Source organism: Dama dama, chromosome 25 (assembly GCF_033118175.1).
Source record: "Dama dama isolate Ldn47 chromosome 25, ASM3311817v1, whole genome shotgun sequence".
Classification (NCBI taxonomy): Eukaryota; Metazoa; Chordata; class Mammalia; order Artiodactyla; family Cervidae; genus Dama; species Dama dama.
In genome coordinates, this window is record NC_083705.1 from 31,297,672 (window position 1) to 31,318,047 (window position 20,376).

The following is a 20,376-nucleotide window of genomic DNA, read 5'->3' on the forward strand; positions in this document are numbered from 1 at the left end:
TGTTGCAGGCTCCTATTTGAGATGACATCAACAACTGACAATACTCCTGAAGAGTCATTTAACATCAAGACAACCTTCTCAGAAGCAAGTTTTCATACAAGGGAGTTGAAGAGGAAAGAAAGAATTCTGGAAAGATTCTTAGAATAACCTAGAATAATGGAATTATTATTTGATGATATAATAATTCATCACCATCTGGAATAATGATGATGGTAGCTAACATTTATTGTCATATATGAAAGAAAACCTATGAATTAATTTGGGACCTGACAAGGAGAAAGACACCTCACATAAACTTTGGCCAGCCGTTCTCCTAAAACAAACTTACAGTTATTTTGACCACATTGGGAATTAAAGTAGGCTAATGACATTAGGAGAAGTTGGGTGAGGAGTACAATTACATTAAAGGCAAGCTGAAGGAAATCTGTACTATTTCTGAAACTTCTTGAGTCAAACGATTTCAAAATAAAAAGTTATTTAAAAAGAAATTATCTCTGTAGATACAGTTAAAAATAAAGCTAAGCACAAACAAAAATGAGATAATGATCCCAAGATTAGTTATAATCTATTAATTATAGAAAAATAATGTAATAATAACACATAAAACTTAGTATCTGTCACTCTTCTAAATGAATTCTACTTTAACTTTTTAAATCTTCACAAAAACCTTAGGAGGTGGGTATTATCCTCAATTATAAACAGAGAAAAAGAAATACAAAGTTAAACATGTTTTTTTAAGATAATACAATTGACAGGAAGAGAAGGATCTGGGTCTCAAACCCTGGGTGTCTGATTCCAAAATCTGAGCTCCTTATTGCTATACTGTACCAGCTAAGGGACAGAAGATACAGGAAAAATAACCACAAAATACACTATATATTTGTGTGCAGAGGAAAAAAGCTTCTATCATGATAGCAAAACCTGCTTTTTAAGTTATAAAGACTCCATAGATCAGTGGTTACCAAATGAAAGAGGCATCAGAGTCATCACGGAGGCTTTTAAATACAGGATCCAGGGCCTCACTCAAAACTCCTCAATCAGGTTCTCTTGGGAAAGTATTATTAATTATTTAAGTCTATCTTCTGCTAGCAATACTCTGTTCTCACCATTTTCTGTATTCCTCCAAACCAGAGTGTCAGTACCTTTACATAAATGTCTTTGATTTCAGCAATGATCCAATCTCATGAATCCTTTTCCACTGGAAATACTTATTTGAGTCTGAATAAGGACCTACATGCCCCAAATTGTATTTATGTATGAAAGTGAAATTTTGCTTCCTGACTTGCTCTACTATCCTTTTTTTCTTAAGGTAACACAGCATTCAAAAGTTGTACTTCATAGATTAGTTAAGATAGATGACAAAAGCCCAGATTAGGAAGGCTGAATTCTTGGTTAAGGCTCTGCCTATACTACTTTGGTCACAAAGAGTCAGACCAACTGAGCGACTGAACTGATACTGCTTTGGGGCTTCCATGGTGGCTCAACTGGTAAAGAATTCGCCTGCAATGTGGGAGACCTGGGTTGGGAAGATCCTCTGGAGAAGGGAACGGCTAACCACTCCAGTATTATGGCCAAGAGAATTCATGGATGCACAAGCTGGAATCAAGGCAGCTGGGAGAAGTATCAATAATATCAGATATGCAGATGACACCACCCTTATGGCAGAAAGCCAAGAGGAACTAAAGAGCCTCTTGATGAAAGTGAAAGAGAGTGAAAAAGTTGGCTTAAAACTCAATATTCAAAAAACGAAGATCATGGTATCTGGTCCCATTACTTCATGGCAAATAGATAGGGAAACAATGGAAACAGTGGCTGACTTTATTTTCTTGGGCTCCAAAATCACTGCACATGGTGACTGCAGCCATGAAATTAAAAGACGCTTGCTCCTTGGAAGAAAAGCTATGACCAACCTAGACAGCACATTAAAAAGCAGACGTATCACCTTGCCAACAAAGGTCCATCTAGTCAAAGCTATGGTTTTCCCACTAGTCAGGTATGAATGTGAGTTGGACCATAAAGAAAGCTGAGCGCCAGAGATGCTTTCAAGCTGTGGTATTGCAGAAGACTCTTGAGAGTCCCTTGGACTGCACGGAGACCAAACTAGTCAATCCTAAAGGAAGTCAGTCCTGAATATTCATTGGAAGGACTGATGCTGAAGCTGAAGCTCCAATACTTTGGCCACCTGAGGCCAAAGAATTGACTCACTAGAAAAGACCCTGACGCTGAGAAAGGTTGAAGGCAGGAGGAGAAGGGGACGACAGAGGATGAGACAGTTGGATAGCATCACCGACTGGATGGCAATGAGTTTGAGCAAGCTCTGGGAGTTGGTAATGGACAGGAAAGCCCAGCGTGCTGCAGTTCATGGGGTCGCAAAGAGTCAGACACGACTGAGCGACTGAACTGACTGATAGCTGCTTTATAAAACAGTGTTTAAATAAATTAGAGCTGGAACAGACTAAGATAATTTTATTTTCTCCTTAGCATGTGTTCTAGACACTAAATTCTTAAGTGACTAAGAAAAACAGTGAACTTACCTCTCCAGAAACCAGAGCTATCACCTTCTTCAAACTTGTTATTTGAAAAACCTACACGAAACATAAAATTAAACTTGTAAATTTCTGAAAACAACTACCTAAATCAAATGACCAAAAACCAATTTCTTCTGCAGAAGAAACAGAGAAGAAAGAGAAACACCTTACAGGGATTGCTAGTTATGATGTCCCTTTAAAACTGTATAAATTGCATACAACTATATATATAAATAGTGAATGAGAATGCATATGCATTGTATGACAACTTCTGCCTTGTGTCAGTTTATTAAGATTAAAATACCAGCCAATCTTATATTATCTGAAATGTTACATATTCCTCCATATGTACATGAGTGAAACATGGATATGTGTGTGTGTATCTCACTATAACCACTATGTACTTTCTATTCAAAATATCAAATTTTTATGAATTTTATAAATTATACTTTCATCTGCTGGAGGACAACTAAATTACAATCCAATATCATATCATTTTTCCTTTCTCAGTATCGAGGAAATCCTACCAACTTCTATTTATAAAATTTTAAAAACAATCTTTCACCAAACTCTGCTTTCAAATTTCTCATTTAATAAAACCTTGTGTCTAGATCTATGTATCTCTGGAACATATAGATGTAGCTCTAAAATCCACTTTAAAAGCATCCATCAGTAATATTTCATACATTTTAAAAAAATGAGTTTTAATAAAATGATCTTTTAGGTACCTGAGTAACTACAAGTTACTCAGATAATGTAACTTAAAATTAAATGTCAATATGCAATATCTCTCAATCATGATCTAATTTAAATAATAAAATATATTAAATTATAGCTTCAATAGTACAGAGACCAATCAATCACTGTTTGAGAGACATTAAATTTATATGCAAAGTGTCTACATATCAAGTCATTTAACATCTCAGGCTCAACAAAATCTCATGTCCCAGCATTAAACTCCAGAGACATTTAATACACAATTAGCATATTAAAAAGTAAGTATCAGGCCACATATGGCCTCTATATATGAATGGATAACACTTTTTCCTTAAGCAGATGTATAATTTCAAAATAAAGACAGTCCCTACAAAAAGAGTGTATATAACAAAACAGATTTTTTGGTTATTTTATTCATTTAAATACTTGCAATTTTTGAAGCTGGTTCAGAAAAGGATTACACTCTACTGCCCTCTACAATTGCCCCTTCCCCTCCATACACCTTTCCCAGAAAAGTCAAATGCTGAGTCTCCAAAATGCTTGCGAAGTCTTCCATCTATGTACTATTGGTTTTGATCTTAAACTCTACATAAATTCTACTTTATAGTTTTTAAATGTTTTTAGACACAAAATGCAAATTCAAAACTTCTACTGGTTCTTTTGTAGAAGGAAATGGCAACCCATTCCAGTATTCTTGCCTGGAGGATCCCATGGACAGAGGAGCCTGGCAGGCTACAGTCCACAGGGTCGCAAAAGTCAGACACAACTTAGCAACTAAACCACCACCACTGGTTCTTTGTTCAAGTAAAGATGGAAACTCAGATTCACCCCTGGAAGTTAAAGATAGATCTCTTGCTGCAGGAGCAGGGCAAGGAAGTCATGAGTACAGGAGAAAAGACGTGGGGTTCACCTGTGGGGTAAATCAGTTTGACGAGATGCTGCAACAAGTAGCATGGCTATTAAAAAGGAAAACAAGAAAACTAAATAGAATAGCAGACACATCCAAAGCAGCATAAAGTGTTGCTCTGAACTATAATTAGGAAAGTGAAAGCACTCCCTTGTGTTCTCCATAAACTCTTGGGAAAGGCACACACTTCCTATGTATGTTAAAAGGAAACAGTTCTTTGGCCCATTTTTTGATTGGGTCATTTATTTTTCTGGAATTGAGCTGCAGCAGTTGCTTGTATATTTTTGAGATTAATCCTTTGTCTGTTGCTTCGTTTGCTGTTATTTTCTCCCAATCTGAGGGCTGTCTTTTCACCTTGCTTACAGTTTCCTTTGTTGTGCAAAAGCTTTTAAGTTTAATTAGGTCCCATTTGTTTATTTTTGCTTTTATTTCCAATATTCTGGGAGGTGGGTCATAGAGGATCCTGCTGTGATTTATGTCAGAGAGTGTTTTGCTTATGTTCTCCTCTAGGAGTTTTATAGTTTCTGGTCTTACATTTAGATCTTTAATCCATTTTGAGTTTATTTTTGTGTATGGTGTTAGAAAGTGTTCTAGTTTCATTCTTTTACAAGTGGTTGACCAGTTTTCCCAGAACTCCAAAGAAGACATATAGATGGCTAACAAACACATGAAAAGATGCTCAACATCACTCATTATCAGAGAAATGCAAATCAAAACCACAGTGAGGTACCATTACACGCCAGTCGGGATGGCTGCTATCCAAAAGTCTACAAGCAATAAATGCTGGAGAGGGTGTGGAGAAAAGGGAACCTCTTACACTGTTGGTGGGAATGCAAACTAGTACAGCCGCTATGGAGAACAGTGTGCAGATTTCTTAAAAAACTGGGAATAGAACTGCCATGTGACCCAGCAATCCCACTTCTGGGCATACACACCGAGGAAACCAGATCTGAAAGAGACACGTGCACCCCAATGTTCACTGCAGCACTGTTTATAATAGCCAGGACATGGAAGCAACCTAGATGCCCATCAGCAGACGAATGGATAAGAAAGCTGTGGTACATATACACCATGGAATATTACTCAGCCATTAAAAAGAATTCATTTGAATCAGTTCTAATGAGATGGATGAAACTGGAGCCCATTATACACAGTGAAGTAAGCCAGAAAGATAAAGACCAATACAGTATACTAATGCATATATATGGAATTTAGAAAGATGGTAACGATAACCCTATATGCAAAACAGAAAAAGAGATACAGATGTACAGAACAGACCTTTGGACTCTGTGGGAGAAGGCGAGGGTGGGACGTTTCGAGAGAACAGCATCGAAACGTGTATATTATCAAGGGTGAAACAGATTACCAGCCCAGGTTGTATGCATGAGACAAGTGCTCGGGGCTGGTGCACTGGGAAGACCCAGAGGGATCGGGTGGAGAGGGAGGTGGGAGGGGGGATCAGGATGGGGAATACATGTAAATCCATGGCTGATTCATGTCAATGTATGGCAAAAACCACTACAATATTGTAAAGTAATTAGCCTCCAACTAATAAAAATAAATGGAAAAAAAAAAGAGAAACAAATTAAGATATAAGACCATGAAATTTTCAAAGATGGAAAACTTGTAAATCAACTATATTTCAGTAAAAAGTAAAAACAAAGATGGAAATTACATTTTTTATGTCCTACTCAGTGTGGACATTCACACATTGTATCATGATTATATCAACGTATTTGATTACTGCATGCTACTTCAGACCTTGTGGTGCTAATTATATAATATTCTGTTCATGTACTGTGGGCTTTAGATATGGGCCTATGTAAGTTTTTTTTTGTTTTTTGTTTTAAACAGACTTTAAGATAAGAATTGTTAGACATGGAATCCATCAGGGCAAAGGATTAAGGAAAGATTCTCAGGAAGATGAAGCAATTCCAAGTGAATAACATAACCTCCAAGTATACAAAAAACAAATTAAGATGAATTACATGAATATATATATAGAAGTCTTTATACATCTCCATTGGTTCTTGGTAGGTCAAAAAGGAAAAAAAAAAAATTCTACAGATATAGCAAACTTCAACCACAGAGTCAACAAGCTTAAACCGAAGGACAAATATGGAATCCTGAAGAGAAGTTAATCAGCTATTATAAGACTTTAAACAATCTGAAATTGTTCCTGGAATCATCTATCAGGTGGAGAGACTGGTCAAATGACCTCTAGGATCCTAACTAACTCTGGGATTGTTTAGTCTAGTTTCAATAAATATTTTGCTCAAAGGTTTAAAAAAAAAAAAAAAAAGGAAACAGAACTCAAAGACTATAAGGTATCACATAAGTTTCAATTGAAAGACATCATAAGCAGATTACCTCTGTTTCCAAAACTCTTTCCAACTCCAAAACCACCCACTGTGGATGTATTCTCTCTTTTATTAGACTCACCAGGATCTGAAAAGGTTCAGATACAATTAAAACTTTTTGAAATATAAAATCAAGTGCGTCATCAATAACTAGGAATTAAATGAATCTGTGTGGTAAGGGAACTTCCAAGGATGAGGAGAGAGTATTACAGGGACTTATGAAATTAAAATATACCTGCAACTTCTTTTTTAAAAATTCTTACATTATACCAAAGTAAAAACGTAAATATACTACTGCTGAAATACAGCTCTCAACTAGTTGCTATTTTACTAGAGAACTTTAACCAAGAAATTCAATTCTACAATTGAACTCTATTCAACTCTCATTTTCTATATATTGAAACCTCACCCTGACAGATCCAGCCATTTACATTATACCTCTATGTAAAAGTCACTGCTAATGAAAATTCTATACTCTTGTCCTATAATTATTTATTCATTAAAAAAAATATTTATTATTTATTTGGCTGCACCAGGTCTTAGCTGCATCATGAGAACTTTTAGCTGCAGCATGTGGGATCTAATTCCCTGACCAAGGATCAAACCAGGGCCCCTGGTATTGGCAGCATAAGAGTCTTAAGTCACTGGACCACCAGGGAAGTCCCTATTCATTTTTCTAGTACTTAAATCACTCTCAATCAACTTTTTAAACTTAGAATTAAGAAGGAGCTATATAATAATGAAAAAATGCTAAGAATACCACTTGCCTTTATCTCCCACTCCTCCATAGTATTTCCCCATATCAACCTTCTTAGTTTTATATTCCACTATACAACTCTGACCACCCAACATTTTAATTCATAAAACAACTTTCCATACTCCACACTGTTAACTTCTAATATCTTCTATTTCCTACATGCTATTCCTTCAGCATGACATTCCTTGCTTTCCTATTTTTCCTAGCAAAATTCTTTTCACTCTTCAAAAGCCTGATTCAAACCCACCTCTTCTGTGAAGGCCTCCTTCAGTCCTCCAACTGTAATCAATTCATCAATCACATTCCCACAGCATACTATGTGTATCTCTTTTTAGGCAATATTTCTTTCCATGTGCTTCTCTACCACTAAATTAAGAATTTTGAGGGCAGGGTTTCTATGTCAAGCAGCACAGTTATTTAAAACATAAACTTAAGCACCCAAAACATCATAAATAGCCACTTTAAACTATCATTGGGATAATTATCATAATCTTGTGATTTTCACAAATTGTCTTCCCTACATCTATAATATCCTAATACAGAGGAGCTAAGAGATCTGTGAAACTCCTAATGCCACATGCAAAACTGTGTATATGCTATCAGTATTTTTATCAGATTCTAAAAAAGCATGTGATTCGGGAAGTTAAGGCTTTTTAGGCCATACTTCACAGAAGATAAAAAGCGAATCAATATATATTTTAGGTAATTAAAAGTCAATTTTAAAACCATGTTACTAGATATATCCAAGTTGTGAGAAAAAAAAGATTGAAACAAACTAGAATGTTAAACTGAATCATTTGGGAAAGGTGTGGCTCTTCTATAAATTTCCAGGATTATATGCAGTATTAAAGATAACTTTTTCTTAAATATTATCGGAGTATAGCTAATTTACAATTTTGTGTTAGTTTCAGGTATACAAAGTGATTCAGTTTACATATACATATATTCATTCTTTTTCAGATTTTTTTCAAAGAAAACTTTTTAAAGTATCAATATTCACAGTTTTGATCAAAAATTTAACGTATTTAAATCTACAACATATTGAATTAACAATTCATAGTAAAATCTCAGTGATGGTTTTCTCATTTTAAAAGGCTCTATTCAACAATGTTTAGAAGTCTGCATCAAAAAATATCATTCTAAATTAGGATTTTAAAATATATCCAAATAAGTAGTTCCCTGAGTGTCATATTAAGGTATTTGTTACTTCTTAGTAGTAGCAAACAAAATACACACTTGAATCTCTAAGCACAACTACATGGTCCAAAACATTAATGCCTCTTACTTAATACGCAGGCTTAAAAATAAAAAAATATATATGAATCTTCAACAAATTTCATTAGTAGAAGAAATATGTCAAAACATAAAATTCACACTTATGTTAACTGTATCTTAAAAAATTAAGTTTTCCAAGTAGCAAATGAAATACCATATACCAACTTTCAGTTTCCAATGGATAAAAATATATACAAATACCAAAATTTTCAAAAACTAACATTTAATAAATTCAAGAGTAAATGTCATGTGTATTTAAAACTATTAACCCTAGCTTATGGCCCCATAAGAGAAATTTATTTAAAAATCCATATGACCATTTGAGGTTCTAATAGTATTTTGTTGCACTGTAATAAAACACAGTGCAGAATATTTTCAGCATTTTAATAACAAATCTAAAAATGGAATGGAGGAAAGTATTTTGCCGTGTCATTATCTGTCAAATCTAGTGCTGGTTGTTCTGAAAGTGACAATAAAAATTTTCAATTTGGGGAAAACAACCTCTTAATACTAGTGAGCTAACAGAAGTGTTTCACATACTGCCTTTTCTTGAGAAACATAAAACTTAAGAAAGAGGTCCTTCACACTCTATAGTCTCTGGAGTTTCTCCCATTCCTCCCATGCCAATGGGAACAATAACCATCAACACATCAAGAAACAGCTCTGGGAAGCAACTCTCTTTAACCAATCTACCCATCTAATCAATTCAACTATTTCCTACTATCGTAAAATGTAAAACAGTGAAAAGAATACTGGTATTAAAAAAAATTTCATCATCCCAACAAAGTCTACTGTACACCAAGTTATATCAGATTTAACCTTGCACTAAACAGCCATAAAAGCCTCTATTCATTCCACTATTCACCTATTATAACAGATGATTAAACAAAGATACTTACCTCTGTTTCCCAAACTCCTCCCAGAGGCAAATCCACTTCTCATGAAATGATCTCTTTGAGACGATCCATCACCCATTTCTAAAGTAAATAACATTTGAATAAGTCAAAATAACAAAAAAGTATCCTGGTGGTAAGTAAGCTTTAAACCATCTAAATGTGCCATCCACACAGCATAGGAGGAATTTTACATAGCAGTAAGAAAGATGAGTAGCCTAGTAGAAAAATGGTCTATGAATAACAACAGGTAGTCCTCCAAAAGAAAAAAATGCTGACTAACTCTCACTCATAATTAAGGACACTGAAAATCAAAAGAAGAATATAACTTTTCCCAACCATGACTGAATGGAAAACAGTTTGCTAATATGAATCTAGTAGAAGACCTAAATGGGCTTTCCTCATAGCTAAGTCAGTAAAGAATCTACCTGCAATGCACAAGACCCACGTTAGATCTCTGGGTTGGGAAGATCCTCTGAAGAAAGAAATAGCAAGCTATTCCAATATTCTTGCCTGGAGAATACCATGGACAGAAGAGACTGGCAGGCTACAGCCCATGGGGTTGCAAGAGTTGGACATGACTCGGACATGACTTAGTGACTAAACCACCACCAGAAGACCAGACATTTCTCCAAAGAAGACATACAGATGACCAACAAACACATGAAAAGATGCTCAAAATCACTAATTATTAGAGAGATGCTAATCAAAACTACAATGAGTTATCACCCCACACAAGTCAGGATGGCCAACATCAAAAAGTGTACAAACAACAAATGCTGGAGACAGTGTGGAGAAAAGAGATCCTCTTACACTGTTGGAGAGAAGGTTAATTGATACAGCCACAATGGAGAACAATATGGAGGTTCCTAAAACATACTACAAATAGAAGGACCGTATGACCCAGCAATCCCAACACTGGGCATATACCCAGAGAAAAACGTAATTCAAAATGACACATGCACTCCAATGTTCACTGCAGCACTATTTACAAAAGCCAGCACAGGGAAGCAAGCAAAATTTCCATCAACAGAGGAAATGAATAAAGAAGATGTGGTACACACAGACAATGGAATATTACTTGGCCATAAAAAGGAATTAAATTGGGTCACCTGTAGAGACATGGATATACCTAGAGACTGTCATATAGAATGAAGAAAGTCATAAAAACAAATATCATATATTAATGCATAAATGTGGAATCTAGAAAAATGCTACAGATGAACCTATTTGCAAAGCAGAAACAGAGACACAAACATAGAGAACAAATATATGGATACCAAGAGGCAGGGGGTTGGGGGAAGGATGAACAGGGAGATTGTGATTCACGTATATACACTATTGATGCTATGTGTAAAATGGATAACTAATGAAAATCCTACCATATAGCACAGGGAACTTTATTCATTGCTCTATGGAAGGAAATCTAAACGAGTGGAAATATATATATAACTGATTCACTTTACTGTACAATAGAAACTAACACAACATTGTAAAGCAACTATATCCCAATAAATATTTTTTTAATACCAAGGCTAGTCAAGGACATAGGGAAACAAGCACGAATCAAATACAACATTGAAACTATAAACTAGATCCATCTTGATCCTAATTTTAAAGGAAAATACTTTTTGAAAATATACTAGTATACTTTTTCCTGTGGATATACTCACATGGTAACAAAGATACACATAAAAATGTTTTGATAAGCACTGTCTGTAACAGCCAAGAAAAACAGTCAAAGGAGAAGAGATAAATTACAATCATCCACAGAACACTGTAAACACTCACAGAACTAAAAACATTAAACTGGTGACTTTCTTCAACAATAGAATATTCATAAAAACCGACCACATGGAAGGCCAAAATGTAAATTCAACAATTTCAAAATCAGTAATCACATACACAAAATTCTCTAATTGCAATGCAATCAAATTAAAAATTACTAGAAGACAAATACTGTATATTTTTGCTTATATGTGGAATCCAAAAAATAAAACAAGTCAACAAATACACAAAAACAGAAAAGATGAACAGATATAGAAAACAAACTAGTGGTTTGCCAAATGGGAGAAGGGTGAGGGAGGTATGAAATAGGTGAAGGGGAGGTAAGAGGTACAAACTACTAGCTATAAAATAAATTAGCTACAGGGATGTAATATACAGCACAAGGAATATAGTCAATATTTTACACTAACTTTGTATGGTGTATAATCTATAAAAATAGCAAATCACTATTATACACTGACAATGACAGAGTAACTCAATTATACAATTTTAAAATTCTCTTACATTTGGAAATATATTTTTAAAACACTTCTATACAAAACAGTTCAAAGAAAAAAATTACAATGGAACTTTAGAAATACTTAGAATTGTATGATAAAATGACATATATCAGAAATTAAATTTTTATACAATAAGAACTGAAAATTAATGAGGTAAACATCCATCTCAACTAGTAAGAACATTAGAAAAACAGCAAAATAAATCAGGCCTCCCTGGTGGTAAAGGTGGTAAAAAACCTCCCTGGTGACTCAGTGGTAAAGAATCCACCAATGCAGGAGACACAGGTTCAATCTATAGTTCAGGAAGATCCCACATGTGGTGGACAACTAAGCCTGTGTGCCACAACTACTGAACCAGCGTTCTAGAGTCCATGAGTTGCAACTACTGAAGCCCATGCACATAGAGCCCATGGTCTACAACAAGAGAAACCAGTGGAATGAGAAGCCCATGCACTGCAACTAGAGAGTAGCCCCCACTCACCACAAGTGAAGGCCTGTACAGAGCAATTATGAGCCAGTACAGCCGTAAATAAATACAAGTAAATAAATCTTTAAAGAAAAAATGTTAACAACAAAAAATAATAGGAAACAAAAATATAATAGTGGCTCAATAAAGCCAAAACCTAGTTCTTTAAGAAACCAATGACCCACTCCAGGACAAAGGACTGAAAGTGAGGAGATGGAAAAAGGTATTTCATGCAAATGAAAATGACAATAAAGTGGGGGATGCAACACTCATATAAAAAAACAGACTCCCAAACAAAAGCCATAAAAAGGCCAAAGAAAGACACTATATAATGATAAAAGAATCAATACAAGAAGAGGATATTACCCTCAATGACACATACGCACTGAATATAGGAGCATCTAAATGTATATAAATATTTATATATTTTTATACTAAAAATTATATTAAAATATTTAAAATAAATACTTATATATAAATATAAAAACATATAGGTATATAAAAATATCATATTCTTTGCAGAGAAACATGGAGAACTCTATACAGTCAGCAAAAACAAGACCGAGAGCTGACTGTGGCTCAGATCATAAACTCCTTATTGCCAAATTCAGACTGAAACTGAAGAAAGCAGGGAAGATCACTAGATCCTTCAGGTATGACCTAAATCAAATCCCTTACGATTATACAGTGGAAGTGAGAAACAGATTCAAGAGATTAGATCTGATAGAGTGCCTGAAGAACTATGGATGGAGGTTTGTGACATAGTACAGAGGGCAGTGATCAAGACCATCCCCAAAAAAGAAATGCAAAAAGGCAAAATGGTTGTTTTAGGAGGCCTTACAAATAGCTGAGAAAAGAAGTGAAGTGGAAGGAAAAGGAGAAAAGGAAAGATATACCCATGTGAATGCAGAGTTCCAAAGAATAGCACAGAGAGATAAGAAAACCTTCCTCAGTGATCAGTGCAAAGAAATAAGAACAAAACAATAGAATGGGAAAGACTAGAGATCTCTTCAAGAAAATGAGTGATACTGAGGGAACATTTCATGCAAAGATGGGCACAATTAAGGACAGAAATGGTATGGACCTAACAGAAGAAGAAGATGTTAAGAAGAGGTGGCAAATACACAGAACTATACAAAAAAGATCTTCATGATCCAGATAACCATGATGGTGTGATCACTCACCTAGTGGCAGACATCCTGGAATGTGAAGTCAAATGGGCCTTAGGGAGCATCACTACGAACAAAGCTAGTGGAGGAGATGGAATTCCAATTGAGCTATTTGAAATCCTAAAAGATGATGCTGTGGAAGTGCTGCACTCAACATGCCAGCAAATTTGGAAGACTCAGCCAGTGGCCACAGGACTGGAAGAGGTCAGTTTTCATTCCAATCCCAAAGAAAGGCAATGCCAAAGAATGTTCAAACTACCCCACAATTGCACTCATCTCACATGCTAGCAAAGTAACCTTCAAAATTCTCCAAGCCATGCTTCAACAGTACATGAACCGTGAACTTACAGATGTTCAAGCTGGATTTAGAAAAGGCAGAGGAACCAAAGATCAAATTGCCAATATTCATTGGATCATTGAAAAATCACGTATTCCAGAAAAACATCTACTTCTGCTTTATTGACTACACCAAAGCCGTTGACTGTGTAGATCTCAACAGACTATGGAAAATTCTTAATGAGATGGGAATACCAAACCACCTGACCTATCTCCTGAAACATCTGTATGCAGGTCAGGAAGCAACAGTTAGAACTGGACATGGAACAAAAGACTGGTTCCAAATAGGAAAAGGAGTACGTCAAGGCTGTATACTGTCACCCTGCTTATTGAACTTATATGCAGAGTACATCATGCGAAATGCTGGGCTGGAGGAATCACAAGCTAGAATCAAGATTTCCACGAGAAATATCAATAATCTCAGATACGCAGATGACATCACACTTATGGCAGGAGGCAAAGAAGAACTAAAGAGCCTCTTGATGAGAGTCAAAGAGGAGAGTGAAAAAGTGGTCTTAAAATTCAGCATTCAGAAAATGAAGATCATTGCATCCAGTCCCATCACTTCATGGCAAATAGATGGGGAAATAATGGAAACACTAAGAGACTTTATTTTGGGGGGCTCCAAAATCATGGCAGATGGTGACTGCAGCCATGAAATTAAAAGATGCTTACTCCTTGGAAGAAAAGCCATGACCAGCCTCGACAGCATATTAAAAAGCAGAGACATTACTTTGCTAACAAAAGTCCATCTAGTCAAAGTTATGGTTTTTCCAGCAGTCATGTACGGATGTGAGAGTTGGGCTATAAAGAAAGCTGAGTGCCGAAGAAGGAACGCTTTTGAGCTATGGTGTTGGAGAAGACTCTTGAGAGTCCCTTGGACTGCAAGGAGATCCAACCAGTTAATCCTAATGGAAATCATTCCTGAATATTCACTGGAAGGACTGATGCTGAAGCGGAAACTCAATACTTTGGCCACCTGATGTGAAGAACTAACATTTGAAAAGATCCTGATGGTGGGAAAGATTGAAGATGGGAGGAGAAGGGGACGACAGAGGATGAGATGGTTGGATGGCATCACCGATCAAGGGACATGAGTTTGGGTAAGCTCTGGAGTTGGTGATAGACAGGGAAGCCTGGGGTGCTACAGTCCATGGGGTCGCAAAGAGTCAGACATGCCTCAGCAACTGAACTGAACTGAAATATAGAAAACAAATACTAACAGACCTAAAGGGAGAAATGGATGGGAATACAATAACAGAGGAGACTTTAAGAGCTCACTGAAATCAGTGGACAAATCTTCCAGACAGAAAATCAATAAGGCAACAGAGACCCTAAATGACGTATTAGAACAGTTAGACTTAATTGATATTTTCAGGACGAATATTCAGTTCAGTTGCTCAGACTCTTTGTGAACCCATGGACTGCAGCACACCAGGCTTCCCCATCCATCACCAATTCTCGGAGCTTACGCAAATGCATGTTCATCAAGTCGGTGATGCCATCCAACCATCTTATCCTCTGTCATCCCCTTCTTCTCCGACCTTCAATCTTTCCCAGCATCAGGGTTTTTTCAAAAAAGTCAGTTCTTCGCGTCAGGTGGCCAAAGTATTGGCGCTTCCACTTCAGCATCAGTCCTTCCAATTAATATTCAGGACTGATTTCCTTTAGGATGGACTGGTTGGATCTCCTTGCAGTCCAAGGGACTCTCAAGAGTTCTCCAACACCACAGTTTAAAAGCATCAATTCTTCAGTGCTAAGCTTTCTTTATGGTCCAACTCTCACATCCATACATGACTACTGGAAAAACCATAGCTTTGACTAGACGGACCTTTGTTGGCCAAGTAATGTCTCTGCTTTTTAATATGCTGTTTAGGTTGATCATAGCTTTTCTTCCAAGGAGCAAGCATCTTTTAATTTCTTGGCTTCAGTCACCATCAGCAGTGAGTTTGGAGCCCCCCAAACTAATGTCTCTCACTGTTTCCATTATTTTCCCATCTATTTCCCATGAAGTGATGGGACCAGATGCCATGATCTTAGTTTTCTGAATGTTGAGCTTTAAGCCCACTTTTTCACCCTCCTCTTTCACTTTCATCAAGAGGCTCTTTAGTTCTTCGCTTTCTGCCATAAGGGTGGTGTCATCTGCATATCTGAAGTTATTGATATTTCTCCCAGCAATCTTGATTCCAGCTTGTGCTTCATCCAGCCTGGCATTTCACATGATGTACTCTGCATATAAGTTAAATAAGCAGGGTGACAATATACAGCCTTGACGTATTCCTTTCCTGATTTGGAACCAGTCACATTACATCCCAAAAAAACATATACTACACATTCTTTTCAATTACACATAAATCATTCTCTAGGTTAGACTCATACTAGGATACAAAACAAGCCTCAACAAATTTTAGAGGACAGAAATTATTTTAAGCATCTTTTCTGACTACAATGGCATGAAGTTAGAAATCAATCACAGAGAAACAAGGGAAAAAGTGATTATACAGAGACTAAACAACATGCTACTTAAAAAAAAATGGATCAATGAGATCAAAGAGGAAATTTTAAAAATACCTTGAGACAAATGACAATGAAAGTATAACCATACACAAAATCTATGTGATGTAGCAAAAGCAGTCCTTTGAGGGAAGTTTATAGTGATACAGGCCTTCCTCAAAAAACAAGAAAAACTCTCAAACAAGTAACCTAACCTATTACCTAAAGAATTAGAAACAGAAGAACAAACAAAAACTAGAGTCAGAAGGAAGAGGGATTTAATAAAGATCAAAGAGGAAATAAATTAAAATAGAGATTAAAAAATAGAAAAAAAAGCAAAAATACCGAAACATGGTTTTTTGAAATGACAAACAAAATCCACAATCTTGGCCAGGCTAACCAAGAAAAAGAGAGAGAGGACAGAAATAAAACAAGAAATGAAAGGGGATAAATACCAACCAATACTGCAGAAATACAAAAACCCATAAGAGAATACTATGGACAATTATATGCCAATAAATTAAACAACCCAGAAGAAATGTACAAGTTTTTAGAAACATGCAGCCTACCATAACTGAAGCAAGAAGAAATAGGTAATCTGAACAGACTGATCTCTAGAAGTAAAATAGAAACTGTAATTTAAAAACTCCCTGCAATAAAAAGGAATGCATTTGAGCCAATTCTAATGAGGTGGATGAACCTAGAGCCTATCATACAGAGTGAAGTAAGTCAGACAGAGAAAAACAAATATTTTATATTAATGCATATATATGGAATCTATAAAGATGGCACTGATGAAATTATGTGCAGGGCAGCAATGGAGACACAGACGCAGAGAACAGATTTATGGACGTGGATATGGTGAGGAAGGAGAGGGTGGGATGTATGGAGAGAGTAACATGGAAACTTACATCACCATTCTGTAAAATAGACAGTCAACAGGAATTTGCTGTATGACTCAGGGAACTCAAACCGGGGCTCTGTAACAACCCAGAGGGGTGGGACTGGGTGGAAGCTGGGAGGGAGGCTCACGAGGGAGGGGACATATGTATACCTATGGCTGATTCATGTTGATGTTGGGCAGAAATGAACACAATTCTATAAAGCAATTAACCTTCAATTAAAAATTTAAAATTTAAAAAAATATAGGGACCAAAATATTACTAAAAGAAAAAAAGAAAGAAAAGTTCCCTACAAACACATGTCCAGAACTGGATGGCTTAAATGGAAAATTCTACCAAACACACAAAGAAAACATGAACCAATCCTTCTCAAACTGTTCCTTAAGACTGAGAAGGAACACGGCCAAAGTGATTCTATGACATCACCATCACCCTGATACCAGGCAAAGACATTAACCAAAAAAGAAAATTATAGGCCAGTACCTCTGGTGAATATAGATGCAAAAATTCTCAAGAAATATTAGCAAATCAAATCCAACAACACATAAAAAGTCATACACCATGATCAAGATGGATTCATCACAGGGTCAAAAGAATGGTTCAACATATACACCATACTGACAAAAGACAAAAACCACATGATCATCTCAACAGATGCAGGAAAAACATTTGATAAAATTCAACACCCATTCATGATAAAAATTCTTACCAAAGTGGGTATGGAAGGAACATACCTAAGCCTAATAAAAGCTATTTATGACAAACCCACAGCCAACATAGTACTCAAAACCAAAAAGCTGAAAGCCTTCCTACTAAAATCTGCAACAATATGCCCACTCTCACCATTTCCATTCAATATAGTATTGGAAGTGCTAGCCACAGCAATGAGATAAGAAAAATAAAAGACGTCCAAACTGGAAAGGAAGAGGTAATACTGTCATTATATGCAGATGGCATGATAATATATACAGAAAACCCTAAAAACCCCACACAAAAACTACTAGAACTGATAAAATCAGCAAGGTAGCAGGATACAAGATTACCATACAGAAATCTGTTGCATTTTTTAACACTTACAATGAAATATCAGAAAGGGAAAATTAATGAAAACCCTTTTTAAAATCACATTAAAAACTCCTAAAAGAGAAGAAAGGCAAAACATTCTCTCAAATAAATCTTACCCAATGTTCTCCTAGGTTACTCTCCCAAGGCAATAGAGATAAAAACAAAAATAAGCAAATGGAACCTAATCAAACTTATAGGCTTTTGCACAGCAAAGGAAACAAACAAAAAAAAATTAAAAGACACACTACAAAATGAGAGAAAGTATCTGCCAATGATAGGACCGACAATGGATTAATCTGAAAAATGTACAAACAGCTCATACAAACAGCTCAATAACAAAAAACACAAACAGCCCAATTACAAAATGGCTGAACACCTAAACCAACATTTCTACAAAGTAGACATACAGATAGCCAACAGGCACATGAAAAGATGCTCAACACCGCTAACTATCAGAGAAATGCAAATCAAAACTACAATGAGGCATAACCTCATATCAGTCAGAATGGCTATCACTAAAAGGTCCTGAAAATAAACCACTATGTTGGCTGTGGGTTTGTCATAAAATAATAAACCCTGAAGAAAGTGTGGAGAAAAAGGAACCTTCCTACACTGTTGGTGGGAATGTAAACTGGTGCAGCCACTATGGAAAACCTCCATACATTATGGAGGTTCCTTAAAAAAGTAAGTTACCATATGATCCAGCAATCTCACTCCTAGGCATATATCTGGAGAAAACTCTATATTTGGAAAGATACATACATCCCCATGCACCCCAATGTTAATAGCAGCACTATTTATAATAATCAAGACATGGAAGAAATCTAAATGCCCATCAACAGAGGAAAGGATAAAGAGTACACACACACACACACACACACACACACAATGGAATACTGCTCAGTCATTTAAAAAAAGACAAATAATGCCATCTGAAGCAACATGGACAAAGCCAGAGATTAACATGCTAAGTGAAGCACGTCAGAAAAATGAAGACAAACATCATATAATATCACTTACATCTGAAATCTAAAAAAAGACATAGAACAAAGTTCTGATTCACCAAAACTGACTCAAGAAAATAAAAACAAACAAAACTGTCCTACAGAAAGTGAACCAATACTCAAATCTCTGTATCATACCTATTTAAATGTAGTTTCACAGGTGAGTTCTACCAAACTCTCAAAGAACAAATCATTCCATTATACAATTCTACCAGAAAACAGAAAGAGGAATTATTCCCCAAATTCATTCCACAAGGCCATAGTAATTATATGACAAGACAGAAGAAAATTATAAACCTCTTTCACTCATGAGTGGATATAAAATCTCAAAAATACATAGTAGCAAATCAATCCCAATAGTAAACTGAATAGGTAGAAAAGTACGACCAAGTTGAGTTTATTCCAGTATGCAAGGGTGTTTAACATCAGAACATCTAAAAAGGTAATTAATGAACAACATTAACAGATTAAAAAACTAATTATCTCCACAGATTAAAGTACATAATATAGTTCAACACCATTCATGACCTAAAACATATATTTAGCAAACAACGTAAAATAAGAGATGTTCATGGTAGCTTTGCTTGTAACAACAACAAAGGAAGCAACTCAAATGTGCATTAAAAAAAGAATTCAAATATGTGGTACAGTCACAGAGTTTTACATATATTGTGTTCTGTACTGTATTACAAAGTATTAAATATATGGTATATTCACACAACAGAGTATAATTATAAATTAACTACAACAATTGGCAATACAGATAAACCTGGTAGTCTGGTATTTTGTGTGGCAAAAACCACCACAATATTGTAAAGTAATTAGATTCCAATTAAAATAAATTAATTTAAAAAAAAAAAGAATCTGCCTTCCAATGGAAGGGACACAGGTTCAATCCCTGGTTGGGGAACTAAGATCCCACATGCCTCAGGGCAACTAAGCTACTGAGCCTACATGCCTCAACTAGAGAGAAGCTCACACGCTGCAACAGAGCAGACTCAGACAAATAAGTAAATATATATTTTTTTTAAAAGAAAGAAATCTAAAATACCAGAGTCAACAGACTTAAACAAAACAGAGTTTAACAAAAGCAGTTAAACCTGGGAGTCAAGATTTCAGATTATTTTCTCTTTTCACCACTATATTAAGTTTTTAAATTTTGTTGGTTTTTTGCAATAAGAGTATTTAGATAGTAACTTAGGATCGCATTCATTGC

At 35.7% G+C, this 20,376-nt stretch overlaps 1 protein-coding gene across 1 annotated transcript in view; it reads right to left on the reverse strand.

Moving 5' to 3' along the window:
* The window catches only part of DDX4 (DEAD-box helicase 4), an 81,406-nt gene that overhangs the window by 47,697 nt on the left and 13,333 nt on the right, over positions 1–20,376 (reverse strand). Inside the window, exons 3-5 of the mRNA XM_061129456.1 lie at positions 9,444–9,521; positions 6,523–6,600; positions 2,535–2,585 (exon numbers count right to left, since the gene is read on the reverse strand). Coding sequence (XP_060985439.1) covers positions 2,535–2,585; positions 6,523–6,600; positions 9,444–9,521 — 207 coding nt within the window. The remainder of the gene's footprint in view (positions 1–2,534; positions 2,586–6,522; positions 6,601–9,443; positions 9,522–20,376) is intronic.